Source organism: Tetrahymena thermophila (genome assembly GCF_000189635.1).
Source record: "Tetrahymena thermophila SB210 genomic scaffold scf_8254034, whole genome shotgun sequence".
Lineage (NCBI taxonomy): Eukaryota > Ciliophora > Oligohymenophorea > Hymenostomatida > Tetrahymenidae > Tetrahymena > Tetrahymena thermophila.
Window position 1 is genome coordinate 155,587 of NW_002476025.1, and position 22,984 is coordinate 178,570.

At 23.0% G+C, this 22,984-nt stretch overlaps 6 protein-coding genes across 6 annotated transcripts; 2 read left to right on the forward strand and 4 right to left on the reverse strand. All coding sequences in view use genetic code 6, as the record gives it.

Moving 5' to 3' along the window:
* Positions 1-26: 26 nt before the first annotated feature.
* Positions 27-5,156, reverse strand: TTHERM_00852820 (calpain family cysteine protease; the record flags this gene model as incomplete). Its single annotated transcript, XM_001026288.2, has 1 exon — positions 27-5,156. The coding sequence occupies one exon, from the start codon at positions 5,154-5,156 to the stop codon at positions 27-29; it is 5,130 nt and encodes a 1,709-aa protein (XP_001026288.2).
* Positions 5,157-6,318: 1,162 nt separating this feature from the next.
* TTHERM_00852830 (transmembrane protein, putative) lies at positions 6,319-9,873 on the reverse strand (the record flags this gene model as incomplete). Its single annotated transcript, XM_001026289.3, has 4 exons — positions 6,319-7,842; positions 7,952-8,571; positions 8,745-8,900; positions 9,039-9,873. 4 exons carry the CDS (start codon positions 9,871-9,873, stop codon positions 6,319-6,321), a joined length of 3,135 nt encoding a protein of 1,044 aa, XP_001026289.1.
* Positions 9,874-11,735: 1,862 nt separating this feature from the next.
* TTHERM_00852840 (histone-like transcription factor (CBF/NF-Y) and archaeal histone) lies at positions 11,736-13,558 on the forward strand (the record flags this gene model as incomplete). The annotated part of the gene is made up of 9 exons (XM_001026290.3): positions 11,736-11,740; positions 11,859-11,979; positions 12,084-12,168; positions 12,322-12,398; positions 12,620-12,733; positions 12,916-13,059; positions 13,116-13,225; positions 13,278-13,462; positions 13,524-13,558. 9 exons carry the CDS (start codon positions 11,736-11,738, stop codon positions 13,556-13,558), a joined length of 876 nt encoding a protein of 291 aa, XP_001026290.3.
* A 511-nt stretch (positions 13,559-14,069) lies between these two features.
* On the forward strand, positions 14,070-14,411 carry TTHERM_000852849 (transmembrane protein, putative; the record flags this gene model as incomplete). Its single annotated transcript, XM_012800647.1, has 1 exon — positions 14,070-14,411. One exon carries the CDS (start codon positions 14,070-14,072, stop codon positions 14,409-14,411), a length of 342 nt encoding a protein of 113 aa, XP_012656101.1.
* A 142-nt stretch (positions 14,412-14,553) lies between these two features.
* TTHERM_00852850 (Rab-family small GTPase) lies at positions 14,554-15,255 on the reverse strand (the record flags this gene model as incomplete). Its single annotated transcript, XM_001026291.3, has 1 exon — positions 14,554-15,255. The coding sequence occupies one exon, from the start codon at positions 15,253-15,255 to the stop codon at positions 14,554-14,556; it is 702 nt and encodes a 233-aa protein (XP_001026291.1).
* A 995-nt stretch (positions 15,256-16,250) lies between these two features.
* On the reverse strand, positions 16,251-21,455 carry TTHERM_00852860 (hypothetical protein; the record flags this gene model as incomplete). The annotated part of the gene is made up of 8 exons (XM_001026292.2): positions 16,251-18,951; positions 19,007-19,651; positions 19,800-19,992; positions 20,144-20,228; positions 20,395-20,550; positions 20,674-21,134; positions 21,233-21,334; positions 21,395-21,455. 8 exons carry the CDS (start codon positions 21,453-21,455, stop codon positions 16,251-16,253), a joined length of 4,404 nt encoding a protein of 1,467 aa, XP_001026292.2.
* Positions 21,456-22,984: the final 1,529 nt, after the last annotated feature.

Genomic DNA, 22,984 nt, shown 5'->3' on the forward strand with positions numbered 1-22,984 from the left:
TTTTTAGTAAATAAATTTCACTAACTTCAATTATCTTTGGAGTTTTTGTATTATTTTTTTTCTATGACTTCATCTTCAGATTCTTAGCTTTTAAAAGTGTCTAAATAATACCTTTACAATGAATTATAGCTTTAATTAGTTTAAGTTTTCAATCTGATATCTTCTGTTCTCAATAATTCATTATATTTTGTTAAATTAATTTAATTCGAAGCTTCATTTTTACTATTACATTAAGTTCTTCTGGATTCATATCCATTTAACAAACTTTTTGGTGAAAAACATGTGAAAGATTCCTTTTGGTTCATAAAGATATTTATATTTTCTTAATTTTATGATCTAGGAGTTATAGATGTAAATCTGATATCTTCTGTTCTCAATAATTCATTATATTTTGTTAAATTAATTTAATTGGAAGCTTCATTTTTACTATTACATTTAGTCCTGAATTCATATTCATTTTACAAACTTTTTGGTGAAAAACATGTGAAAGATTCCTTTTGATTCATAAAGCTATTTATATTTTCTTAATATTATGATTTAGGAGTTATAGGTGTATTTTTTTCTCTTTAAAAATTATGAAATCTACTGATACCTAAAAATGGTTATATTGTTCTTGAACTTTAGTTTAAAGATTCATTTTTATTTCTTTAACTAAAATAATTTGAATACTCTTATTCATCAGCTACTGTATATATGACATCGATTTCCTTTTTATTTATGTTTAAATCTCCCTATTTTTCATTATATTCTACTTATAAAATAAATTGCTGAACTACATACCCACTAGATTCATAAATTCTAATTAATATTGTTTCACAATCATATTGCTATGGGGTACCATGTAATATAATTTTTCCATTTTTTTATTCCATTTAAATCCATGAGGGTAATCTCATATTCTTTGATACACCATATTTAGAATATTCCATATTTAAAGTTCTTAAAATTGGTTTCATCCAACTCCTGACTTTCTTTTTTTTAAATGCTACTATTTGGCTAATGTCATAGTCATTCAAATGAATTGATAATCCAATTGATGGAGTAAATCTTGATACACTCTATTATTAAAAGCCTAAAGTATCAGCAAAAATTACTTCTCTTAACAAAAATATATTAATATATAACTTACTATTTTAGATTATTTATTAGAGTGATGAAAAATTTTTAGGTGTTTCTTGGATATCTTAATCTTAAAATAATTTTAGAGTTTATAAAATTATAAATAAAGTTTAGATATCCAAATTTAAATTAGGAAAGACATTGTCATTATTTTGAATTCCTTCGTTAGTATTATACTTAATTGTAACTATTGCTTTAAACCAATCATTTTATGATTTTAAAATGTTTGAGTAACAATAAAATTTTATATATTCATATATTTCTAATGTTATTTTGTCTAAGTTCAAAAAATATCTAGATACTTGTGCTCTCAAAGCTCTGTGTATTCTAGAATTTTAATTGGTTAATTAAAATCTAAATTCAGGCTTTGAGTCGAAGCAATTAATTTTTGGAAAAATGTCATATGTCAATACATCATTTACTACTTCAGAAAAAATAAGATTTCCATCCAAGTCTAAGTACTTTTACTCTAAAACAGAATTTCTTTGATGTTTTTTAAGCTTATTTATATTTTAAATTACTTTATTAATTTCTTTTTTAGGGACTCTATCAGCAAAATTAGAAAATTTATTTTATTTTGTTTTAGTAAAATCATTACTCTCAAAAGATTAAATAGATTCTTAATCAAATTCATCTTTATTATTTTCATCCTTGTTTTAGTTATTTTATTCTTACACTTTTTAATCCTAATTTTTGTTAGATTTGTTCAAAGCTATTGAGAAAAGTTAATTCAAAATATTTTTTGCTGCTTCTTGAGTTTATCCAAGAAATATTATTTCTTTATGAAATTCTAAGCCACTTTTAACCTATTCTTCAGAAAATGTAACTAAATTTTTAAAAATAATATTGTAAAAAGAAATTCTCTCTTTATAAACTCCTAAAATTGCAAATAGAGGACCTAAAATTTTTAATAGTATGTTTATGAGATATGTAAAAGGTATTCCTTTAATTATCAAATAAAAATAATCTTCGGTTTATGTGTATCCATCTGTCGCCACTATTTTAAATCTATAAGTCAATCCAAACATACTTGAAGTAGTTGTTCCTTTGAAATTGAGCTTATCGTTTTGCTACTATAACCACAAATTAGGAGGAATTTATTCATAGACACCATTTCCATTCATGTAAAAGTATGAATAGCTTATTTCTTAGCTATCTGATACAAAAAATGTAGTTGCCGAAAAAGAAATGCTAATTTCTGATTCTATGTCAACAATACTATTGTAGAATTATTATTATATTTGGTATTACAAATTACTTTGTTAGTTTAGTTACAATTATTTTTTTAATACTATAAAATTGCTGTCATGTATAGTATAAGTCTAAACTAAAGGATAGTTAATATTATCTACTATTGTTATAGTTACATTTGGAGAATTTGTTGTTATTTAAGTGCTATTAGCAAATATTATCCTTTTTTTTAAAATTTCATTCACGTTTGAGAGTGTTCCTTATATTTTAAGTTAGTCTTATTAAGCTGTCATGTATGTCACAACACTTGTTTCAATTAATTACACTAGTTTACCATCTGAGTTATTAATTTGTATAATTATAGAAATATCATTTTATTAATTTGTACTGATAAACTAGTCTGAGTTAAAGTTATTAAATGATAAAGATGAAAGTACATAAAATTTTATAGGGTTAACATAGCAAGATCTTTTTATAGTTAAGTTTATTTTTTAAGTTATTTATGACATTATTTTTTAGTATGTAAGCTAATCTATAGTATTAGGATCTAAAAGTTTACTTTTGAATTCACTATTTAATTTTAAATTTTTGTTAAAGTCATAATTTTCATTAATAATGTTATTAGAATCAACCACTCCTTAATCAAAGAGATATTGATAAATGAGAACAGATTGGGCTGAGTTTGTAACACCTAAATCATCAGGGTCTTCAGAAGAGTATATAAAAGAAGTTTTATCAAGAGGAATTACTGTCCATAATAAGATAATATTAAGATTTGGGAAATTTTCATTATTAGCTTGCATTGATTGATCAACATAAAATTAAAGAGATTAAGAGAATAGATCGAATGAAAAATTAGATGGTAGATCAATCATCTAATCATTTTTGAGAAAGAAAATTTTACTTATATGCATATTCTGAGCTTTCGGGTATAAAATATTAAAGTTAAATTAAATAGTTTAACCAACAGAAAAAACATATTCATCGTTTATCTCAAAGTTAATTTTGCCTCTTATAATGCTTGTTTTTTATAGTTACTAAATTTGAGTAGCTCCTGTTATTTAGTCAATTATTATTGCATTAACATCAGTATGTATCAATACATCGCTAAATAATGGCATCAGTAAAAGGCCAAAACTAACTCCAAGAAAGATATAGTCTTTTGTTTAAGTCAGACATACGGCTTAGCTTGTTTAAGATTCATAAATAGCTGTATTAATTATTTAAGGATATTATTTACTTCGGATGTCTATAAGAGTAACCATACCCTCTTCTTCTTATGTTACTAATATATACTGCTCATCCTGTAAAGGAAGCATTGTGATTGAATACCCTGGTAAATCGACTCTAGAAATTATATTGATTTTTGGAAAAAAATTTGTATCTATAATTGCAAAACCTTTAGTACCATCTACCAAATAAGCATAATTGCTTATTTCAGAAATTTAAACACTCTCTCCTCCTAAATTGATGTAGTAATCAGTGAGTATTGGACTTGTTTTATTTTAAACATTCAATAAGTAAACTCCAAACTGTCTAATTGTACTCAACACCCAGTTGTTATCTTTTGTTATACATGCTCCTTGATTTTCACCTATCATAAAGTCTAGATTCAACCATTATGAATAAACATACATATTAAAAATATCAGTTGAATTATAAAGTATAAGTCCGTTAGCATATGCTTAAACTGCAAAAGTTCTATCTTGGCTAAATGTTATCATTTCACTAATTTAAGTGATATTAGCCTGATAAGACTTTACTAGCTACATGTTCATTAATGATATTTTACTTTATTCAGGACTATTATCAATAGGATTATATTAATAAACGCCTATTAGTTGAGGTGAAAAGTATTAAGGAATTATCATGTACTTTCCAAAGGGTTCAAACTAAATTGAATCTTGTAATATTGGATATTATTAGTAGTTTGAAACGTTTAGTTTATAAGGATTTTAATGATATGGAAAAACATAAACGCCATTTTAATCAAAGGCGCCAATTAAATATGAGTTTGTTTAATCTGTATAGCATCTCCATTTGTATAAAATATTATCTAACTCATCGAATTTGGCTTGATGAATGTTAAATAAATTAGGGAAATTATTGTTCAAATTTATTTCAATTTGAGAAAAAATCAAGAGCTTGGAGGCATTCGAAAGGTACAAGTACTATTCATCTTAAGAAAAAATAATTGAGTAGGCGAGTGAGTCTGATTTTATATGCTAAAATAGTTTAATTTAATTTTTTACTCTGATATCAAAAATGTAAATTCCTTGTGACCTTATGCCAATAAGTAGTAATGTTTCATTTGAATTTATTAATAAAGATTAAATAGTAGGAATAGTTTACTAGAATGGCCAATACTATTGAAAATTTATTTGTATTGGATATTAATTACTATTGCTACTAACAACTGATTAAGAATTTGAGAAAAAGAAACCCTACCAAAAATCAAAACAGTAAACAAAAAAATCAGAAGTAGCTTGACATTAATTTGCTTGTACTCCAAAATTTCCGAAGCCTGCTTCAAGCAAAGTAATAGCACGCTAAGAATTATTGAAATTCTGTTTTTAATTTTCTTCTAATTTTATGATGCGTAGTCCTAGCGTATCAGCTGCCACATAAAGCCATTTTCCATCTTTGCTTAGAAAAATACCATTAATAAGCTCAGTTGAAAGCTTCAATGATCCAATCTAATAAATGTTTGATTTAATAGAAGTATCATAGATATCAATTATTCCTTGTTTTCTTGCAATAATGAGTATTTCATTCTTTTCTCTATAGAGCATTTAGAGAATTCCTGTATTTAAACTTATTTGCTAGAGTGTATTAAATGCCTTCATTTCAAAATAGTTCTAGTTTGTAAAAATGAAATTAAGCTCAACTGTAATTAACTATTTTTCAAATCCTATAAATATGTACTATCCACTTGCAGTTATTTGAAAATATTAGATATAATTAGATCCAATATTTTATATATAAAATATTTTGCTTCCTTATTTATCAATAATTGAAATTCCTGCCACTCCAGATGATATAAACACTAAATCATTTTATGCTTAAATACTAATCTGAAGAGGAGTCCATTAATTATCGCTTGAGGTTAATTAACTAGTAAATAATGGTGAGTATATGTATTCAACGCTTGCTTAGGTAGAGTATGTAAAACATAGTAAAATTAAACAAAACAATTTTTTCATCTTAAAGTAAAAAAAATTTTTTTAGTTGCCTATATTAATTCTTTATTGTAGATGTATTATTTTATTTTAACTATTTAATGATTTAAAAACAAAATTTGCAAATTATATTTGAAAAGCATATTTTTGTACACAGTTAGATGAAAAATTAAAATTCAGTTGACAAAAAATATAAAAATAGTCAAAATTTATATTGAGAAAAAGCTGGTTAAATTTTGGGAAAAAGTTTATTGATGTTTTGATAAAAGCTATTATTTATATTGAATTTAAATTTGGAATATAAAATCAATACATTATTTATTTGAAATAAGGTTGAATTAAAACATTTTTCATAGTAAATATAAACATATATTCATAAGTATTGTTTGAAAAAATTTATTTAATAAAATAATTCTTAAGGAAAATAAGTATCTTTAGATTATCAAACATTTTTAGTTTCTTATATATCATAAATCTTATTAAAAGAGATACTTTAAACATTATTACAAAAAAATAATCAAGTAATAAGTTCATTTATTTTCTTTTAAAAACATGGTTTTTAAAACTCATTGCTTGTAAGATGGTAAGGTATATATAAATATATATATTTATATAAATTATTTTTTCAATCTTCAATTAAAAAAATTAAAAAGATTAAAATTTTATTTATTTATTTGTAAGTTAAATGTATATTTATTTATAAATTGATGATTATTACTAAAAAATAAAATATTGTGTTTATAAAAACAAACAATAGACTTTATCTTTATATAATTAATAGCATATTTTAGAAATAAATACTATAAATCATTGATTTTATCTATTATATTCATGATAAAATTGTTATTTCTTTAGGATTGTTTTATTATTTTTTATAGGTTGATTATATGATATGTTTTTTATTTTACATATTATTTTTCATGGAATCGTTATTGTTATTTGATTCCATTTCATCGCTATCTTCACCATCTTAAATTAATTCTAAATTTTGCTAGTTTTTTAATTATTATTACAAAATAATAGTTTCTGATCTTGAAGAAACATTGTTTGAAATCTAATTATTTCTATAAGAAGCATTTTCATTTTCTCTGGCTGTAACTTGAACTTTTGAGCTATCAGGGGGAGGATTGTTTACAATATAAGAGTTAATTTCTTAAAGTTATTATTCGTTTTTTAAATTTTATCCATTGTTAGGTGAACCTATTTCCAAACTCTTAAGTTGAGCTACTCTCTTTTTTATATATTCTCCATTATTTTTATTAGTAGTACTATTATTTTACTGTACTGGATTTAAGATAATTGAGGATTTTTTGAAAATATTAGAAGTAGGATTAGATAAATCTGAGAGTATATTAGATGTGTTTGATGTTTTTAATTCAGAGCCTTGATTAATAGGAGGTAATAGTTTTCTCATTTGTGTTTTCTTTATCGGGCTTTATTCATTCTCTGGATTATTAGAATAGCTTAAATACCCTAATTGCAGTCCTTTTATAGGTGATAGTTGTTAATCTACTGTTTTTGTTTCCAAAATAGTTTAATTTTATAAAATTTATGACTCGTTGTGCAAATTAGGTCTAGTTTAGAAATAAGAAGTATTTCCTCCAAGTAAAAATGAGTTATTGTTATTATTATTATTAGGAATATTAGATTATGAGAAGACACTAGCTTAATATCCATTTTCTTATGAGGCAGTCTGAGCTTTTTTTAGCAATTTAGTTGGGCTATTATTATCGTTATCATGTAAAATATTAGATTAATCAATAAAAATATTATTTGATAATTTCTAATTAATTTTATTTTGGTATTCTAACTTTTTGACAGCATCATATTACTTATGTAATTCTTATATTTCAATTTATTCTTAAATTTTTAATAGCTTGAATGTGGTTAAAAAGAAATTATAAGAACCAAGAATGCAAACAATAATTTAAAAAATAATTAAAAATGCTCCAAAGACTACCATACCATTTATTAAGCTAGAGCCACTCAAGAAAGAGCAAATAAACATGATAAGACAGAAAAGGGTAAATGAGAGCTCAATAAATGTAGCTAAATATTGGTACTTAGACTATTAAAATGGTTTCTTCATAAAGAAATAAACCAAAAGAAGACATTGTATGATTAAAATTATAGAAGCCTGAACTTATGGATATTTATAAAGGAATGCTACTGCAATACTATAGATAATCTTTCTCAATAATATCACCAATTAAAAGTGACTTGGAATACCATTTTACTCTCTTATTTGTCTAACATACTTACTTTTTGCATCAAAAACATCAATTTCTAAATCTAAATCTAACTTTCTTTTTGTCCTGTACAACAAATAAATTAGTCCAATAGAAATAACAACCTAATTTTTAATTAAAATTTTTAAATATTTCATCTCATAAATTATGAACACTTTTAAGTTATTCTTATCAAATAAAAATAATAATGTGAAAAATAAGTAAATAAATTACTGTAAAAATTCCAGCCATAATTGTTGAAACAATAGATATAGCATAGTCACTTTGATATTCAACATTAGTATATTGAATAAACGTGTCTGTGATCATTTCTTAAGAGGTTAAAATAAACAAATTAATAAGTAGAGTATGAGGCAATTTTTAAGATAATTTTAGAATTCTATCTGATTTAGTAATAGGATACACTATATAACGAAGAGCCAGTATAAAAAATAGACAAATGAGCTAGATCATGAAATAACTAAAGCAATTTACAATTAGAAATGGAACTCTTTTGTTAACAAAAAACAATGGATTTCCTTTATAAGCCAATTAAGAATTATAAGGATTGTTTTGAAGCTATTAGTTAGAAATTACAACATCATCAGCAAAATGATTAGGCTAAGGTAATAGATACCCAATGTTAAAGTATTCATATATTTTTAGAGTTCTATCCATTTGAATTGGGTATTTGAAAGTTATGTAACCTAAATAAGACAGAGTTTGAGAAAAATCAATATATCTGAATATTAAAATGGAATTTCTTGTAAAAAGACTGTTTAATATTCCCATAACAAAGTTAGCTATGGTTAATCCTGCTAAAGCCTTTTTTATTGAAGATGCTTAATCCGTATCTATTTTATTATATTTTTAAATAATTTACATTAAATTAATAACTAACTATTCAAATAAATCTCAAAATATTTAAAACAAAAATAAAAATTAGGGATTGATTTAAATGAAGATATTTGATTAATATTTCCAAATTTAATTTATTGATATTTTTTGAATTTGTTTCACTAATTACTTTCACAATATTGCTAAAGTTCTTCTGTTGTATCATAACTGCAAACGCATTCGCCAACAGGCTGATTAAATTTTTAGTAAAATTGTCTATCTTAAGTACAAGAAAGACACTGATCAAACCCTGATCCTGCACAAGTGAGGCAAGTTTCATGGCAAACTAAATATTAAATATAATTTTTAAATATCCTTTATTTAGTTATTTATTTCTATTCAAAAAATTTAGTTAAAATGAATTTGTATTTTACATATCTTAAAAAAAACAAATTATAAAAATGTAATTTTAATTTTTTTTTACCTAAGCAATCTCCAGCACCAGGACCTGTGCATTCTTAGCATGCACTATTACATTAAACACACTTGTTTTTATCTGAATCTATATAAAAACCACTAGGACAAGTTGTTGCACATTATACTCCTACTTAGTTAGTATTTAATGTTGTTAAATCAAACATACCTTCAGGACAAGAGGTCCTATAGCATTTTCTATAGATATTATCGCTTAAAAATCCGCTTGGACACTATTAAACGCATTAAGTACCATCGTTAGTTAAATACCAACCTGGTTAGCATAAATTACATTTGCTAGTTGACAAACAAGTTTAGCAGTTGTTCATGCATTGGACGCATTAGTTATAGTTACCAGAAGAACTAAAAACCTATTATGAATATGTTCCAACCGGACAAATTTATATACAAGTGCCTAAGTACAAAGATTAAGTGCTATCTGAGCACGAACTGCAGTTATTAGGATTTGCTTAACAAGTCTTACATTTTGGGTTGCAGTCTGCACAATATGATTAATCTGGATCGTAAGTAGGTATTGTATTAGGAGTACAATTTTACAGACAATTTCCTTGATATAAAAATTAAGTTGTAAACTAACAAGATGTACAATTATCTGCAGAATTTTAGCATGTTTTACATGATGAGCCACATTTCTGACAAACAAAAGCGGTGTTTTAGTAATAACCTGGAGGACATTTGTCTAAGCAAGTTCCATTATAAAGTACTTTTTGATTTACACAAATGTTACAAGTGTTATTAGTATAGTTGCAATTACCACAGTACTAATCACAAGTAGAATAACAAAGTTTGACTAAAAGAACTAAAGCAAGTATGAATTTAAGCATACCTAAATTGTTTTTTATTTATATTATGAAAAATGATGTTTCAAATAGACTATAATTATTGAAGTTAATTTTGTATTTCTCTGCTTTTTATTATACTTATTTGCTAGTATTAGTTTAAATAGTATTTAATCTTTTTTTTTAATATAAAAACTATATTTGAAAAGCCATAAAGGGATAACTAATTTAAGATCAGCAGTATATTCAAAATCAAAATCAATAATTGTTTATAATAAGTGTTTTTTATTTTATGGTTAATATTAAAATACCTCTCTTTATCATGGATGTAAACAAATTATTAAATTTCTTGATTGGATATTAATAATTTTAATATTTTTGTAATTTTTTATGGATATTTATTAATTCATTTCTTTTCCCTCTTAATTTAAGGTGAAATCTTGATCTGGTGTTTTAAAAATAAATAAATCTATGATCACATATTCCAATAAAAAAATAATTATTTTTGATGCAGTTTTCTTTACCTGAACTTACTCAAATTAAGGTAAATTATACAATTTTAAGCAAGATACTAAAATTAATTAATATGTAAATTTCTACCTGAATTACTAGCCTTTTTATTAAAAGACATATAACTTTAACTGTTCAAAACATCAGTTAATATACTTATTAAATATTAAGATAAAGATAGTTTACTTAACTTAAATTTAAAAATTTGAGATTTTTTAAAATAATTATTTGTTATTTGATTGCTTTAGATATATCTGAAATTTTCAAGTTAGAATTAAATAAATATTAGTATTATAATTTACAAAATTAATATTTTTTGATGTTTGGTTACTGAATTATTCACTTCTATTTATAAATTCAAGTCTACAATTTGAGTTAAGTAAACCAATTCATCTTTCTATTTCATCCATTGCTTACTTGGAGTTGAAAATATTTTTTAATGTAATCTTATAAATTAAAATAGCTTGCTACTTTTTTACAGTAATATATACTAACTTTTTGTCAATTTTCAAGGTATTTTAAAAAGGGTAATACAATAAAATTTAATTTAATAAAATTATGTTTGTTATTTTTTATGATGTTGAAATTAAATAAATTTTGATAGATAAATTGTATAAAATTAAATTCTTTGATAGTTGATGCATTCTTGTAAAATTTATTCAAATTTTTTTTAAAACAAATACACTATATATAATCTTTTTTGATGAATATAGTTTACATGAAATTCTTAAATTATTTTTTTGAAAAAATAAATTTTTTTATTTATCTGTCTGCCTTCTAAAACTTTTCTAATTATTGAACCCTTAACTAAAACATTTATGATGAAAATATTAGTTATTTTTAAATAAAATTATTAAAAAATAAATGAATAAATAGATTTTAATATAGTTAGATAAAATAGTTAAATTATATTTGCAAATTGCTAAAAGTGAATAAAATTTAACGTAATTTAGGCTTGATCTTTTGATATTCGTTATGGTATTATGGCAATTTATATTTCTTATTTTAGATTATTATGAATATACTAAGTAAAATATTTTAACTGAGAATATGAATTGACTTATTAAATATGTTTTTCTTAATTTAAAAAAAATGTAAATTGGAGCGAAGTAAACATTAACATTTCAAATCGTATGATATTTTGAGACACAAATCATCATGCAAATATCTTATTAGATCTATTATAACATTATTTTAATTGCTTTATTGATTATGTTTTTTGATTAGAGCAATAAGACTAATCTCAATAGGCTAATCACCAATTGATTATTTTTATTAAGTAATAAATAAAGAAAAAGAAGAAAAATATCTTATATTTAGTAAATCAAAAAGCTTTAGAATTTTAAATAAATAAATAGATAAATAGATAAATAGATTATAAAAACATATCTTTATAAATGCAGTAATTATTTACTTAAAAATTCTTTTGAAATTTATTTTCAAGGATATAGAAAAGAATTTAAAAATAATTGTAGAAAAATAGTTTTTAAGATATTTTTATGACTTAATTTAAACATTAGACCTAATTTTGATATTTCTAAGATGGTGTAGAATCCCTAATAGCAATATATGTAACCAGGAATGGGAAATATGTTCAATGGTGCTTTCGACAATCTTCTACCTATGGATACTTATCCTAATGTAACATACTTTTACTTGCAATACAAAAAAATTTTATTTAACTGTTAGTTGAAAAACTAGTTTTCAATCTTTACTCTTTTAAAATGATTATTTTATTAATATAGTCAGATATCAACTAGCACGAACACATAAAAAAGTTAAAGGATAAATTTGCAGACTTAAGAGAAGAGATTAACTAAATGGGGAAAGGTGACTTATTTTGATTTATTTTCAAAGAATTAGTTTCATTCAAAAAGAGAAAAAATGTCAATTTTAAGTTTTTCTATCTAAAAACTAACGATTAAGAAAATGAATATTCAGACTGTGTTTAAATAAATAAAAATAATTATGAATTAAAAATAGATCCTGAAGTCTTTAGATCTCATTAGCTTCCCTTAGCTAGAGTCAAGAAGATCATGAAATCAGATGAGGATGTTAGAGTAAAATTATTTAATTTCTTCATTATGATTAACAAATATAGTTAATAAAAAATAAATAACCATTTTATTCAAATATTATAAATAATTTAATTATTTATATATTGGCTGTATATAAAATTTTTGTCTATTTAATCACTCCCATAGAACAATTAAAAAAGATTTTAGAAGAAATAATTTTAGTATTATGGTAATAATTTGTAAAATAAAATTATAAATAAAAGATGATTAGTGCTGAAGCTCCTGTTCTTTTTGCAAAGGCTTGTGAAATATTTATTATAGAATTAACTCATCGTGCTTGGCTCTTTACAGAAGAAGGAAAACGTCGTACACTCCAAGTAATATAAATATTCTATAAAATATATTCCAATTAAAAATGAACTTGATCCAAGTGTTAAAAATAAAGTGAATATGACTATTTTTTAATATATATCAAGATTCATAATTAAAAAATAATCAATAAAATAAGTTAAAAAATTTAAGTTTAAAATAAATTATCAAATATTTATTATAATATTAGAAAAATGATATAGCAGCTTGCATTTATAATACAGAAATTTTTGATTTCTTAATTGATATTTTGCCAAAAGAAGATTCTAAATCATCCAATTAAATTAAGAAACCTTCTCAAGAAGCCTTTCCAAGCATGAATCCTATTGTACCAGTATAAATAATTTAGCAAAAAAATTGTAATGCTTATTTATAACTTTTAATAAATAGGGAAATTTTATGAAAGACCACAATTTAATGAATAGCATGAATATGAATCCAAATTAAATGCTTTCTAATTAATTTATGAATAATTTAAGCCAAGGAATACCACCAAGCCAGTAATAGATATCAATTATTTTAAAGTATTAATTTTCAAAATTTATAATAAAGCTAATAAAACCCTTATGCACAAGGATAGTAAATGTAATAGCAATAAATGCCCTAAGCTTCTTATGTTCCTTAATAGCATTTTGGATAACAATTTGGTTAATATCCTTTCTCAAACCAATAAATGTAGCCAATTAATTAAGGCTTAGGTATGATGGATAATATGTATAACCCTGGAGTTAAAGAAGGTATTTAATTTATTTAATTTTTATTAAATTTATTAATTAAATTAATTTTTTTGTTAATTAGAACCTAAAAAGTATTATGATTAGCAAAATGAATGATTGCAGAAAATAACAAATGAAAAACTTAAAATAAATTTAATAATAATAATAATTAATTAATGTATTTATTTGTTTTGTTGGTATTCTAACTCATAAAATTTTAATAACTAAATAAATAAATTAATTTTGTTTATTTTATATATATTCTGAAATGCATTTAAAAAGAATCATGAATGAATTGATTTCTCTTAAAAGAAGATTGATTGTAATTTAAAAGCTTATTCAAAAATTTCACAGTTAATTACATTTTTTATTATATTTTAATTAGAATTTTAATAAATTATTCCAAAATTTATTTTTCAAAAAAGATCCTGGTCAAAATTAATTAGAAATATGCGAGCATAATATTGATAGAAATTAAAATTTGTTTTAATATTTATGTTTTAACACTTGGATTAGCTTCTAAAAAGTGTTTATTAATTTAAGAGAAGCACTTAAAGATAAACTAAAACTATTGAGCATTAAATGAAGGAGAATAGCCTAATTAACTAAATAACTGGCTAATAGACTGATGAAAATGAATTAATTTGATACTAAAATGCGTAACGACACAAAATAAATATTTATATACTTTAATAATGCTAAATCGGATAAAAGATAAATTAATATATAATCATTTTCTGATTTTTGCTAACTGAGTTTTTAAGTAAATATGAAATTATAATACACCTAAGTCTTTCTTATATTGAATTTTATTTATGGCTTAAATTGGCTAATGTTATTGATTTATTTTTAGTTATATAATTTATTTGCTAATTTTCCTAATTTATATAAATATTCATTTATTTATTTATTTATATTTTACAAAATAAATATATCATTCATTCATTTATTCATTTTACTTGCTGATTGATACAAATCTATCTTTCTTATCAGGTATTTATTGCAAAGCACAGATGGTATGGTAAAAGTAATTTATAATAACTAAATCTTTTCAAATAATTTAAAAATGCGTTGAAAGACGTTAAGCTTAGTGGTATTCAAAAAATTTGTTATCAACAGCAACCTCCTGAGTTTTTCTTTGAAGAAGAGGAAGATTGGGCATTTTTTTACAATTGTTAAGAAGTGATTTTTTGAGGATTTGAATAATTATCATTATTACTTGGTCTATTATAGTTCTTATCAGGAACACTAGTATCAAAATTGCTGAGGAAGCCTTAGCTTATAATTTCATCAATAAGCATATTGAAAATATCAGGAATATTGGTGTTGTCTTTTGCAGAAACTTATAGAGCTCCATTGAATCCGTTTTATTAGGCAAAACTCTTTAAATAACTTTCTTTTTGGAAATCTTAAATTTGTCCTACTCCCTTTAATTCGTCAACTTTATTTTAAACGAGGATCATAGGAATAGGTTTGCCATTCTTTTGATCGCAAGAGTCTTCAATCATTTTCTTCCACTTAAGAGTATTCTACAAAGACTCTTCTTCCTTGACATCAGCTACAATCAAAGCACCATAGGCTCCTCTAACATATAATTTAGAAACAGAGTTGTATCTTTCCTGACCTGCTATATCCCACAATTACAATCTAATTGTTTTTCCCTTGTATTCAAGTAACTTAGATTAGAAGTCCATACCTAATGTGGGAGGGCATGTGGTGTCAAACTAATCACGGGAATATCTTGCTAAGATACAAGTCTTACCAACATTTTATTCACCTACTACAATAATCTTAATAAATACGTTGTCACTCATTATAATCTTTTTTTGTATTTTTGCTTAATTGTTTATTTATTTTTCTTTCTTTTAATTTATTAAATTATTTTCGTAAAAAAGAAATCAAGGCTTAAATTTATAGGAACTTCTTATTTTTTCAATTTATTTAATTTTTTTTTTGTTTGTTATTGATTCATTTTTGATTGAGCTGGATAGGCTTATAAATGATTTCATGATGCTAAATACATATTCTCAATCACTCAATAAAAAAGTTAAGTACCAAATAATTTTTTAGAAATAAACATAGTTTTGTAAAACAAAGAATCTTTGAAAGTAATCAATGTTAACAAAGCCAATTATATGGTAAGCACAATTCAACTAAATGAAGCATATTCTTTTACAAACTTTAGAAGATTAAAAATTTCCTTGAATTATACATGCTAATGCCTCAAGCCACAAGACTTAATTTAAATTAATATGCTTTTATAGATTATTTATTTATAATTTGGAAATTTAGAAAACTATTCCAAATATTTTTTAGGTTAAATTAAAAAAATTTAATTTTTATTTTCAAAATGATTATCAGATTGTAGCTAAATTAAAATTATATACCAAAAATTACACTGAGCTCAACATTTTATTTTTTAAAAATGAGAATATTTTTTTTTGTCATAAAGAAAAAATGAGAAATAGTAATTTAAATTTAATTTTTTTGTACAAACACATATATTTTTTTAATTATAAAACAAAAAATATTATCTTAATATAACCTATAAACAAACTCTCAATAAAACTCTTTATTTAATTTTTTTATTATTTAGTAATAAATTAATTTTTTTAATTTAGTAATTTAATTATTTTGAAAAAGAATTGGAAAAGTAAGTTAAGAATTTATTAACTTTTTTAGAAAAATAATAGACAAATCAAAGTAGCCACTAACTGACTGATCAGCTATCTAAACTATCTAAATGTTTAAAAACGTTCCTTTCTATATATATATTTAATTTATTTACTTAAATAACTTGGATGATCAATCACGACTTTTAAGATCTCTTTACAGAATCAGATTTTCTGGAGTTTTATTCCAAACTTTAGTTTTGATTTTTAGAATGGTGAATATTATATGAAGAATTTCTCTTAAAACCAAAGTTATTATCATCATTTTTTTATTATAAGAAGTTTTTTTAAGTAGACTTCTCTTTGAGGATTTGTGAATATTTATCATTCACTAATTCTTAGTCGCTTTTTAGCTAGCTTCCACTTGTTATTCCTCCGTTTCCTTTACTGTTTATGCTCGAAAATTAGTTGCTTTGTGAACTTCTTCTTGAAAAATTATTGGGATTTTCTAAGCTTTTATTTTCAATTTTTTTGTAATTTTAATTTTTATTCTAAGTACTTTAAACTTCGTTATAATTGTTAGCTTACAACAAGCAATTTATAAAATTAGAACTTGAAGTAGATGGAGTAGGTGGGAGATTTTCTTTTTGTTAATATTGTGAAGAATGCTATTGGGTTATATCATTATTCAGATTTAACTCTTTTACTCTATTTTTAACTTCTCTTAATCTCTCTAAATTTGAAGGAGGACAGCGTATGTTTGTTTTGTTATCATGAGACTGTTTGTTAATGTGCTAATTTAATATCTTTTAGAGACCGTGATAATTTTATTATATTACATTTTGCTCATAATTAATATTTTTTTCATATTGCTTGCTGTTTGAGCAAGAATCTATCGAGCAGTTTTCTTAATTTCTATTTGTTGAGATTTAAAATTACTGAGAAATAAGTTGTTGATTAGATTAACAATTTGAAGGATTGTTTGAATTTTAAATTATTTGTAGATGTTAAGTTGAATTTCTAACTGCTTCATTCACAGTCGAAGCTATTTATTTGCGTATTTATTGTGAAGAAGTGCTAGATGTACCAATGCTTTCATATTCTCTGCTTGTAATTGTATTTACAATCATTCCAGTTATTTTTTTTGGTTTGTTAGAAAGTATCTTATTTTAATAAGTTTGATCACCATTAGACTAGTTTAAGTGTAAATTGTTATGGCAACTCAAATTGTTTGGCTGTGCACTACTCAAGGAGTTTTTCTTATTATTTTAATAATTTAAATTGTTTGTTTGGCTTTTTTGGTTTAGTAAAGGATCATCAGTTAAATTGCTAGAAGTATTTGGTACTACTATATTATTTGAACTGTTTGAATAGTAAAAGTCGTACTTATCATGGTGCTTATGCTGTATATGATAGCTATTTCCATTTGCTAAATTACAACCTAATTTCTTTTTGGAGGTAGAGGAAGCTTGTTCTAAGTTTCCTTTTGGAGTGGAGGAGGTAAATATATTATTAGTTTAAGAGTGAAAAAGTTTATTAGAATTTTCGTTATTTGAGTGAAAATCAGAATTAGATGAATCAGTTTTAAGTTTATTTCCCTAACCACAACCATTAATATGAGGAATATTTGTCTTCTAACTAGAATTTACAATGCTTCCAACAAAATATTTGTTTTCACAATGTGTTATGGAATTAACTCTATTACTCCTTTGTACGAAAGAATTTAAGTTTTAAGAGTTTGAAACAATAATACCAGCTCTATGCTATTAATCTTAGAAATGGTTCATTGCAGGTTGATAATTGTTTTCATAGAATCTTAAATTTTCAGCACAGTTAAAAGGATCAGAAAATTCCTTCTATGAGCTAAAGTTTTATTTCGAATTAGCAGTATGAACTTTATTTTATTGCAAAAATTATTTTTATTCATTTAAATTGCAGGATTGTTAATTTTTTTATGGTGAAATTAAATTCTCATTGATATATTTTTTTGAATTTGAACTTTTATCCGTTTACTGTTTCAAAAGTTATTTTAAGTTTTAATGTTCAGTTTCTGATTGAATTGAGTTTATTTAGTCAATATTTAAGCTAGACCTTCTTTTACCATCTATAATTCTATTAAAATGATTTATTTCCTCTCTAAATTACATGGAACAATCTGATTAGTCAAACAAAAATTTCATTGATGATTCCTTAGTGGTGTGAGGTACTTTCTGGGTTATTTAACCACTGTTATTCTTTTACTTATTCTTACGAGATTGGTTTTCTATTTTCAAAGAATTTAAAGCGACTTCACTTTTAGTTTTATTACTCTAAATTTAGCAGTGCTATTCTTAGTAATTCTATTAATCTAATTATTCTTAATTATATTGCTTTATTGTTTCTAAGTTTAAGTATTTAGGTTAACGATGAGAACCTAAGGAATTAACTCTTTGAGATTCTTAGAATTTAGATTCAAACATATTTGAATTTGGTATGCTATGATTATTTTATTTTTGGAAATTGTCGAATGAGCTTCTCAGTTCTTATTCTTTTAATTTTTTATTATGCTTAGGAATTTAGCTTTCAACATCATTTTCTTACCCATTTTTAACTTTGTTTGTAATAATTTCTTCGTTATTTTAATTGCTTAAAAATTATTTTTCCTATTAAATTGAATTTTTTTTGCTACTATATTAAGGAGAATTTTTGATAGCTTCATTTTATTTAATTTCTTAAATAAAATCATAAAAATTAGGAGAGATATCCTCCTGTTATTGCTGAGCTTAATGACTTTTACATGTTTCTAATGCCGTCTAATTCTAAAAAGTATTTATTTCTAATACCTTTTTAATTTTATTCTAAAAATTATATTATTTAAGTTCTAAATCCTCTAAATTGTTTTCAGCCTCTAGTATTTTTCTATTTAAATTAAAAAAAAGTAATAATTATTCAAAAGAGTTAAGAAATAAATTACTCTGCGCTATTGTATAGGACAGCAGGAGTTATACTATTAACTTTTAATGCCCTTTGTGAAAGTTCTTCTATAGTTAAGATAGCTTGTAAGCACGATTTATCACATATTGTACTTTTATCTTGCTTGTAGGATTTGTTTTTAATAGGGGAAATATTAAATGATTCCATTTCTATTAAATTTATCACTCCAAAATCTTTATTTTTCTATGGATTGTTAAATAAATCACTATCCAAAAGAGAAAATTAACAAATTTAAGTTGTTTCTTGACAGTTATTTAACGCAGGATCAATTTTTATTTGATTCAATTGATATTGAGTAATCTTTTGATTTTAAATAGGTGAGCAATTTGAATTTTTTCTTTCAAAATTGTTCTCTTTTTTATCTAAAAATTCTTTTGTGTTTTAAGATAGTGATGTTGGAATTGATTCAAATGCTCCAAAAGGCTGCTAATTTTATTTTGATTTTATTTAGGATTATTGCTAAAACTAAATTTGAACTTTGTCTTTATTTTTTTTTGTTTTAAAGCCATCATTTTCCTAGCTTTCATAATCTACTTTGTTTAGATTATTTTCTTAGAGAACTTCAATTTTTTTTTTAAGCTTTTACATATGATGAATATAATCTCTCTCATCAAAATTGTTAAAGCTTTTTAATTTATAAATAATTAATATAAAAATAACTAATATTTTATCTTAAAACAAAAAAAGTAAGTAAAATACTGTCTTTCTTAATTAATATTTTTTTCGTCTCTTATATATTAATTAATTTATTGATTTTAAAAACAAATAATTACTCTTCGTTTCTGTAATCAGGCTCAGTTTGTATATTCTTTTAATGGTTTTATAGAAATCCTATTTATTAGCATTCTTTATTATTTTTAAAATCAGCAGAAGTTAAATAATTAGGATTATTGATTTAAATGTTATTCTTTGCTATAATATTATGTAGCTATGCAATTTCATCTTTTTACATATTGATGATGTTACCTATTTGTTAGATAAATTCAAGTTGAATAATTAGAATTAGAAAAATAGTAAGTAATTAATTAATATAATATTGATAATTGAGATTACCCAACATAATAATGAATGAATTTGAAATAAATTAACATAAATATGTAAATAGATATTAATTTACAATAATTGCTTAATTCACGCTTGAGAAGATTTATCTAATTGTCTTTTAAATGAATTTCAGAAATTAATTAATCTATGAATTTTTTCTATATTTTTATGAAAAGAAAAAAATATTCGTTAAAATTTAAAATTTAAATTAAAAATAAAAAAATGCGATATTATATGTATGAATCTTAATTTTCTTTTTAATCAATAACAAAAATTTGTTTGTTGTTGAAAATTGTCTGTAAAAATTCTATATTTCAACTTTACATATTCCATTATTGTGCTTTAAATCTAAGTGTTCCTCACAGATTCTATTGATCTTGACGTATTATTTCGGCCACCTTTAAACATTTAGATCTCATGTTACTATTGTTAACTGTTGAATTTTTGGTATTCCTTTTACAAATCCTCAATTTACTGAATCTTTTTTTATGAATTAAGAAACAAATATGCTTTTTTTTCAACTAATTTACAAAACAGATTTATATATTTAGGATACAAAAAGTGAACAAAATCAACTCAAGTAAATTAAATATAAAAGTATACCTTTGTTTTTAATTCATTCTTCAGTTATATGTTTGCAAATTATGAGTTTTCTAATTAATTCTTAACTGAATGAATCTCTCCTTTTAGTGTTTTAATAGCTGATACATTTTAATCATCTTAATTAGGACTTGATAAAATGTAAGAATTTTTTTGCTAAGTTTGCTGCTACTATAGTTATCCTCCTATACTCTACTCAGTAAGCGTCTTCTGCGAAGACATCTCATCATTAAATGTGAAGCAATATTCTTTTTAATTCATAGGTAGCTGTCCTTATTTGTAGCTAGAACATATATTTAATTCATTTGACCAGCTATTGTTATCACGTTTATAGTTAAAATTATTCTGTTGTTTTCTACTTTCGATTTTTTTCAGTTTTTGAAGAAGTAATTTGCGCTGGGTTGTAATATCATCATCATCATTACTAGATGCTGGATTCATCTTGTTCTCTTGAAATTCTCCTTCTTAGTTTAATTGGTAAATTAAAATATTTTGATTAATTTGATTTCTATCAAATTTTTATTTAGTATTTCTAATAAATGAGCAATAAAAATAATCATACTATCTGTTAATTCCTATGTGTTTCTTGTTATGAAGCGGAACGGGTTCTCGCAAGAATGAGCAGTAGATGGCATATTAAGCTAGGAGAAAGGAGAATGAAGGCCTATATTTACAAAATAATAATGAGTGCTAAATATTCTGAAAAATGTAAAGTGAATATTACCTCCTATATCTGTATGTGTTTTTTGGTTATTCTTTTGTTATTGTTGTTATGTTCTACTCATTTCTTAACAAATATAAGATTAATTTACTTTATATTGTTTTCTTCATAAAAATTTCTTAATTTCTATTTGGATATTTAAGAATAAATAAAAACAACTACCAAATCAAAAATATTTAATATATACCTAAATATCAACAATAATATAAATTTTGTGTCATTAGATTATAAATATACTAATTTATTACTTTATAGATTAATCTATCAATAAACTTTATTGATTTTCAAATTTATTTTTTGTTTGAAAAATACTCATAAAACTCCAAGACTTATTTATTAATAATCCTTACTGCCTGTATTTTTGTTAAATAAATTATAATAGATAAAATATATACTAATTTTTAAAAATTTAAGCAATTAAGATTTATTTATTTTTTATCTTTGCAAATTATTCTTAATTATATTGGTCTTAAATTTATTTAAAAAATACCTAAGTTTTATAAAATTCATAAAGCTAATATGAAGAATACTTTGCTTATTTCACTTCTAAGAAGAAATCAAATTTGTTTTACTAAAATTTATAATTTATTTCAAACAAAAAAAATGAAAAAATGCGAAATTGATTTTATAATTTAATTGAATTTTGATGAATTTTCTTTCAAAAATATTAAATATTTTTTTTATTTAATTTATTTATTTGTTATTTTTTTATCTTTATTGAATTTATTTATTTCTTTTGTTTATGTTAATTTTTAATTTTTATTTGCTTTTTCATGTTTTTTATGTCTGTGTTTTCTATTTTTAATATTTTTATTTCTTTGTATTATTTTAATTTTTTATTTTTATCTGCTTTTGTGTTTTTTCTTCATGTCTTGATTTATCTAATTTTATTTAAATAATTTCTTTTAATATTTTGAAATTTATTTATGATATAACTAAAAAGATCTATTTGGATTTTTAAAAACTTAGGGGTAAATGTTTAATGCATAGCAAAGATTTTCCTTTAAAAACTGAGAGATCTTTTGAGCTATATCATTTTTAGCATATGAAATATTTATTAATAAATATTAATAAAAATAAGAATAAATGGGAAAGAAGATAATTTTTTTGATATTCCTTGTCAGATTTTTTCGACCTTGACATGATCGGGATATATTTCACTCCTTTTATTATAAATCAATTTATAAGGAAACATTTTAAATGACTTGGTTGCGTAAAAAACTGTGGATTTTCCTAGATAGCGATTTATTGTGTTAAAAACTTATTTTGTCATTTATTTGTGTATTTCCTTATTTTAATTTGATTTCTTTCTTATTTATTTTTTTTAATTAATTATGTTATTTATTTTTTTTTTCTTATTATTTTTTCAATTTCCCCCTTCATAATAAATAATTAAATTAAATTTAAATTCAAAAAAATATTTGGAGGGTCTAAATTTTTAATAGTTCTGTCTATTAAGAAATTAATTTTTTTAGTTAAAGATTTATTTAGCAAAAATAAAAAATAAAAATTTATTAAATTGTTACAATAGAATTATTTTACTTTACTTTTAATAAATTATTTTTAAATTTATTGAAAACGCTTACTATTTAA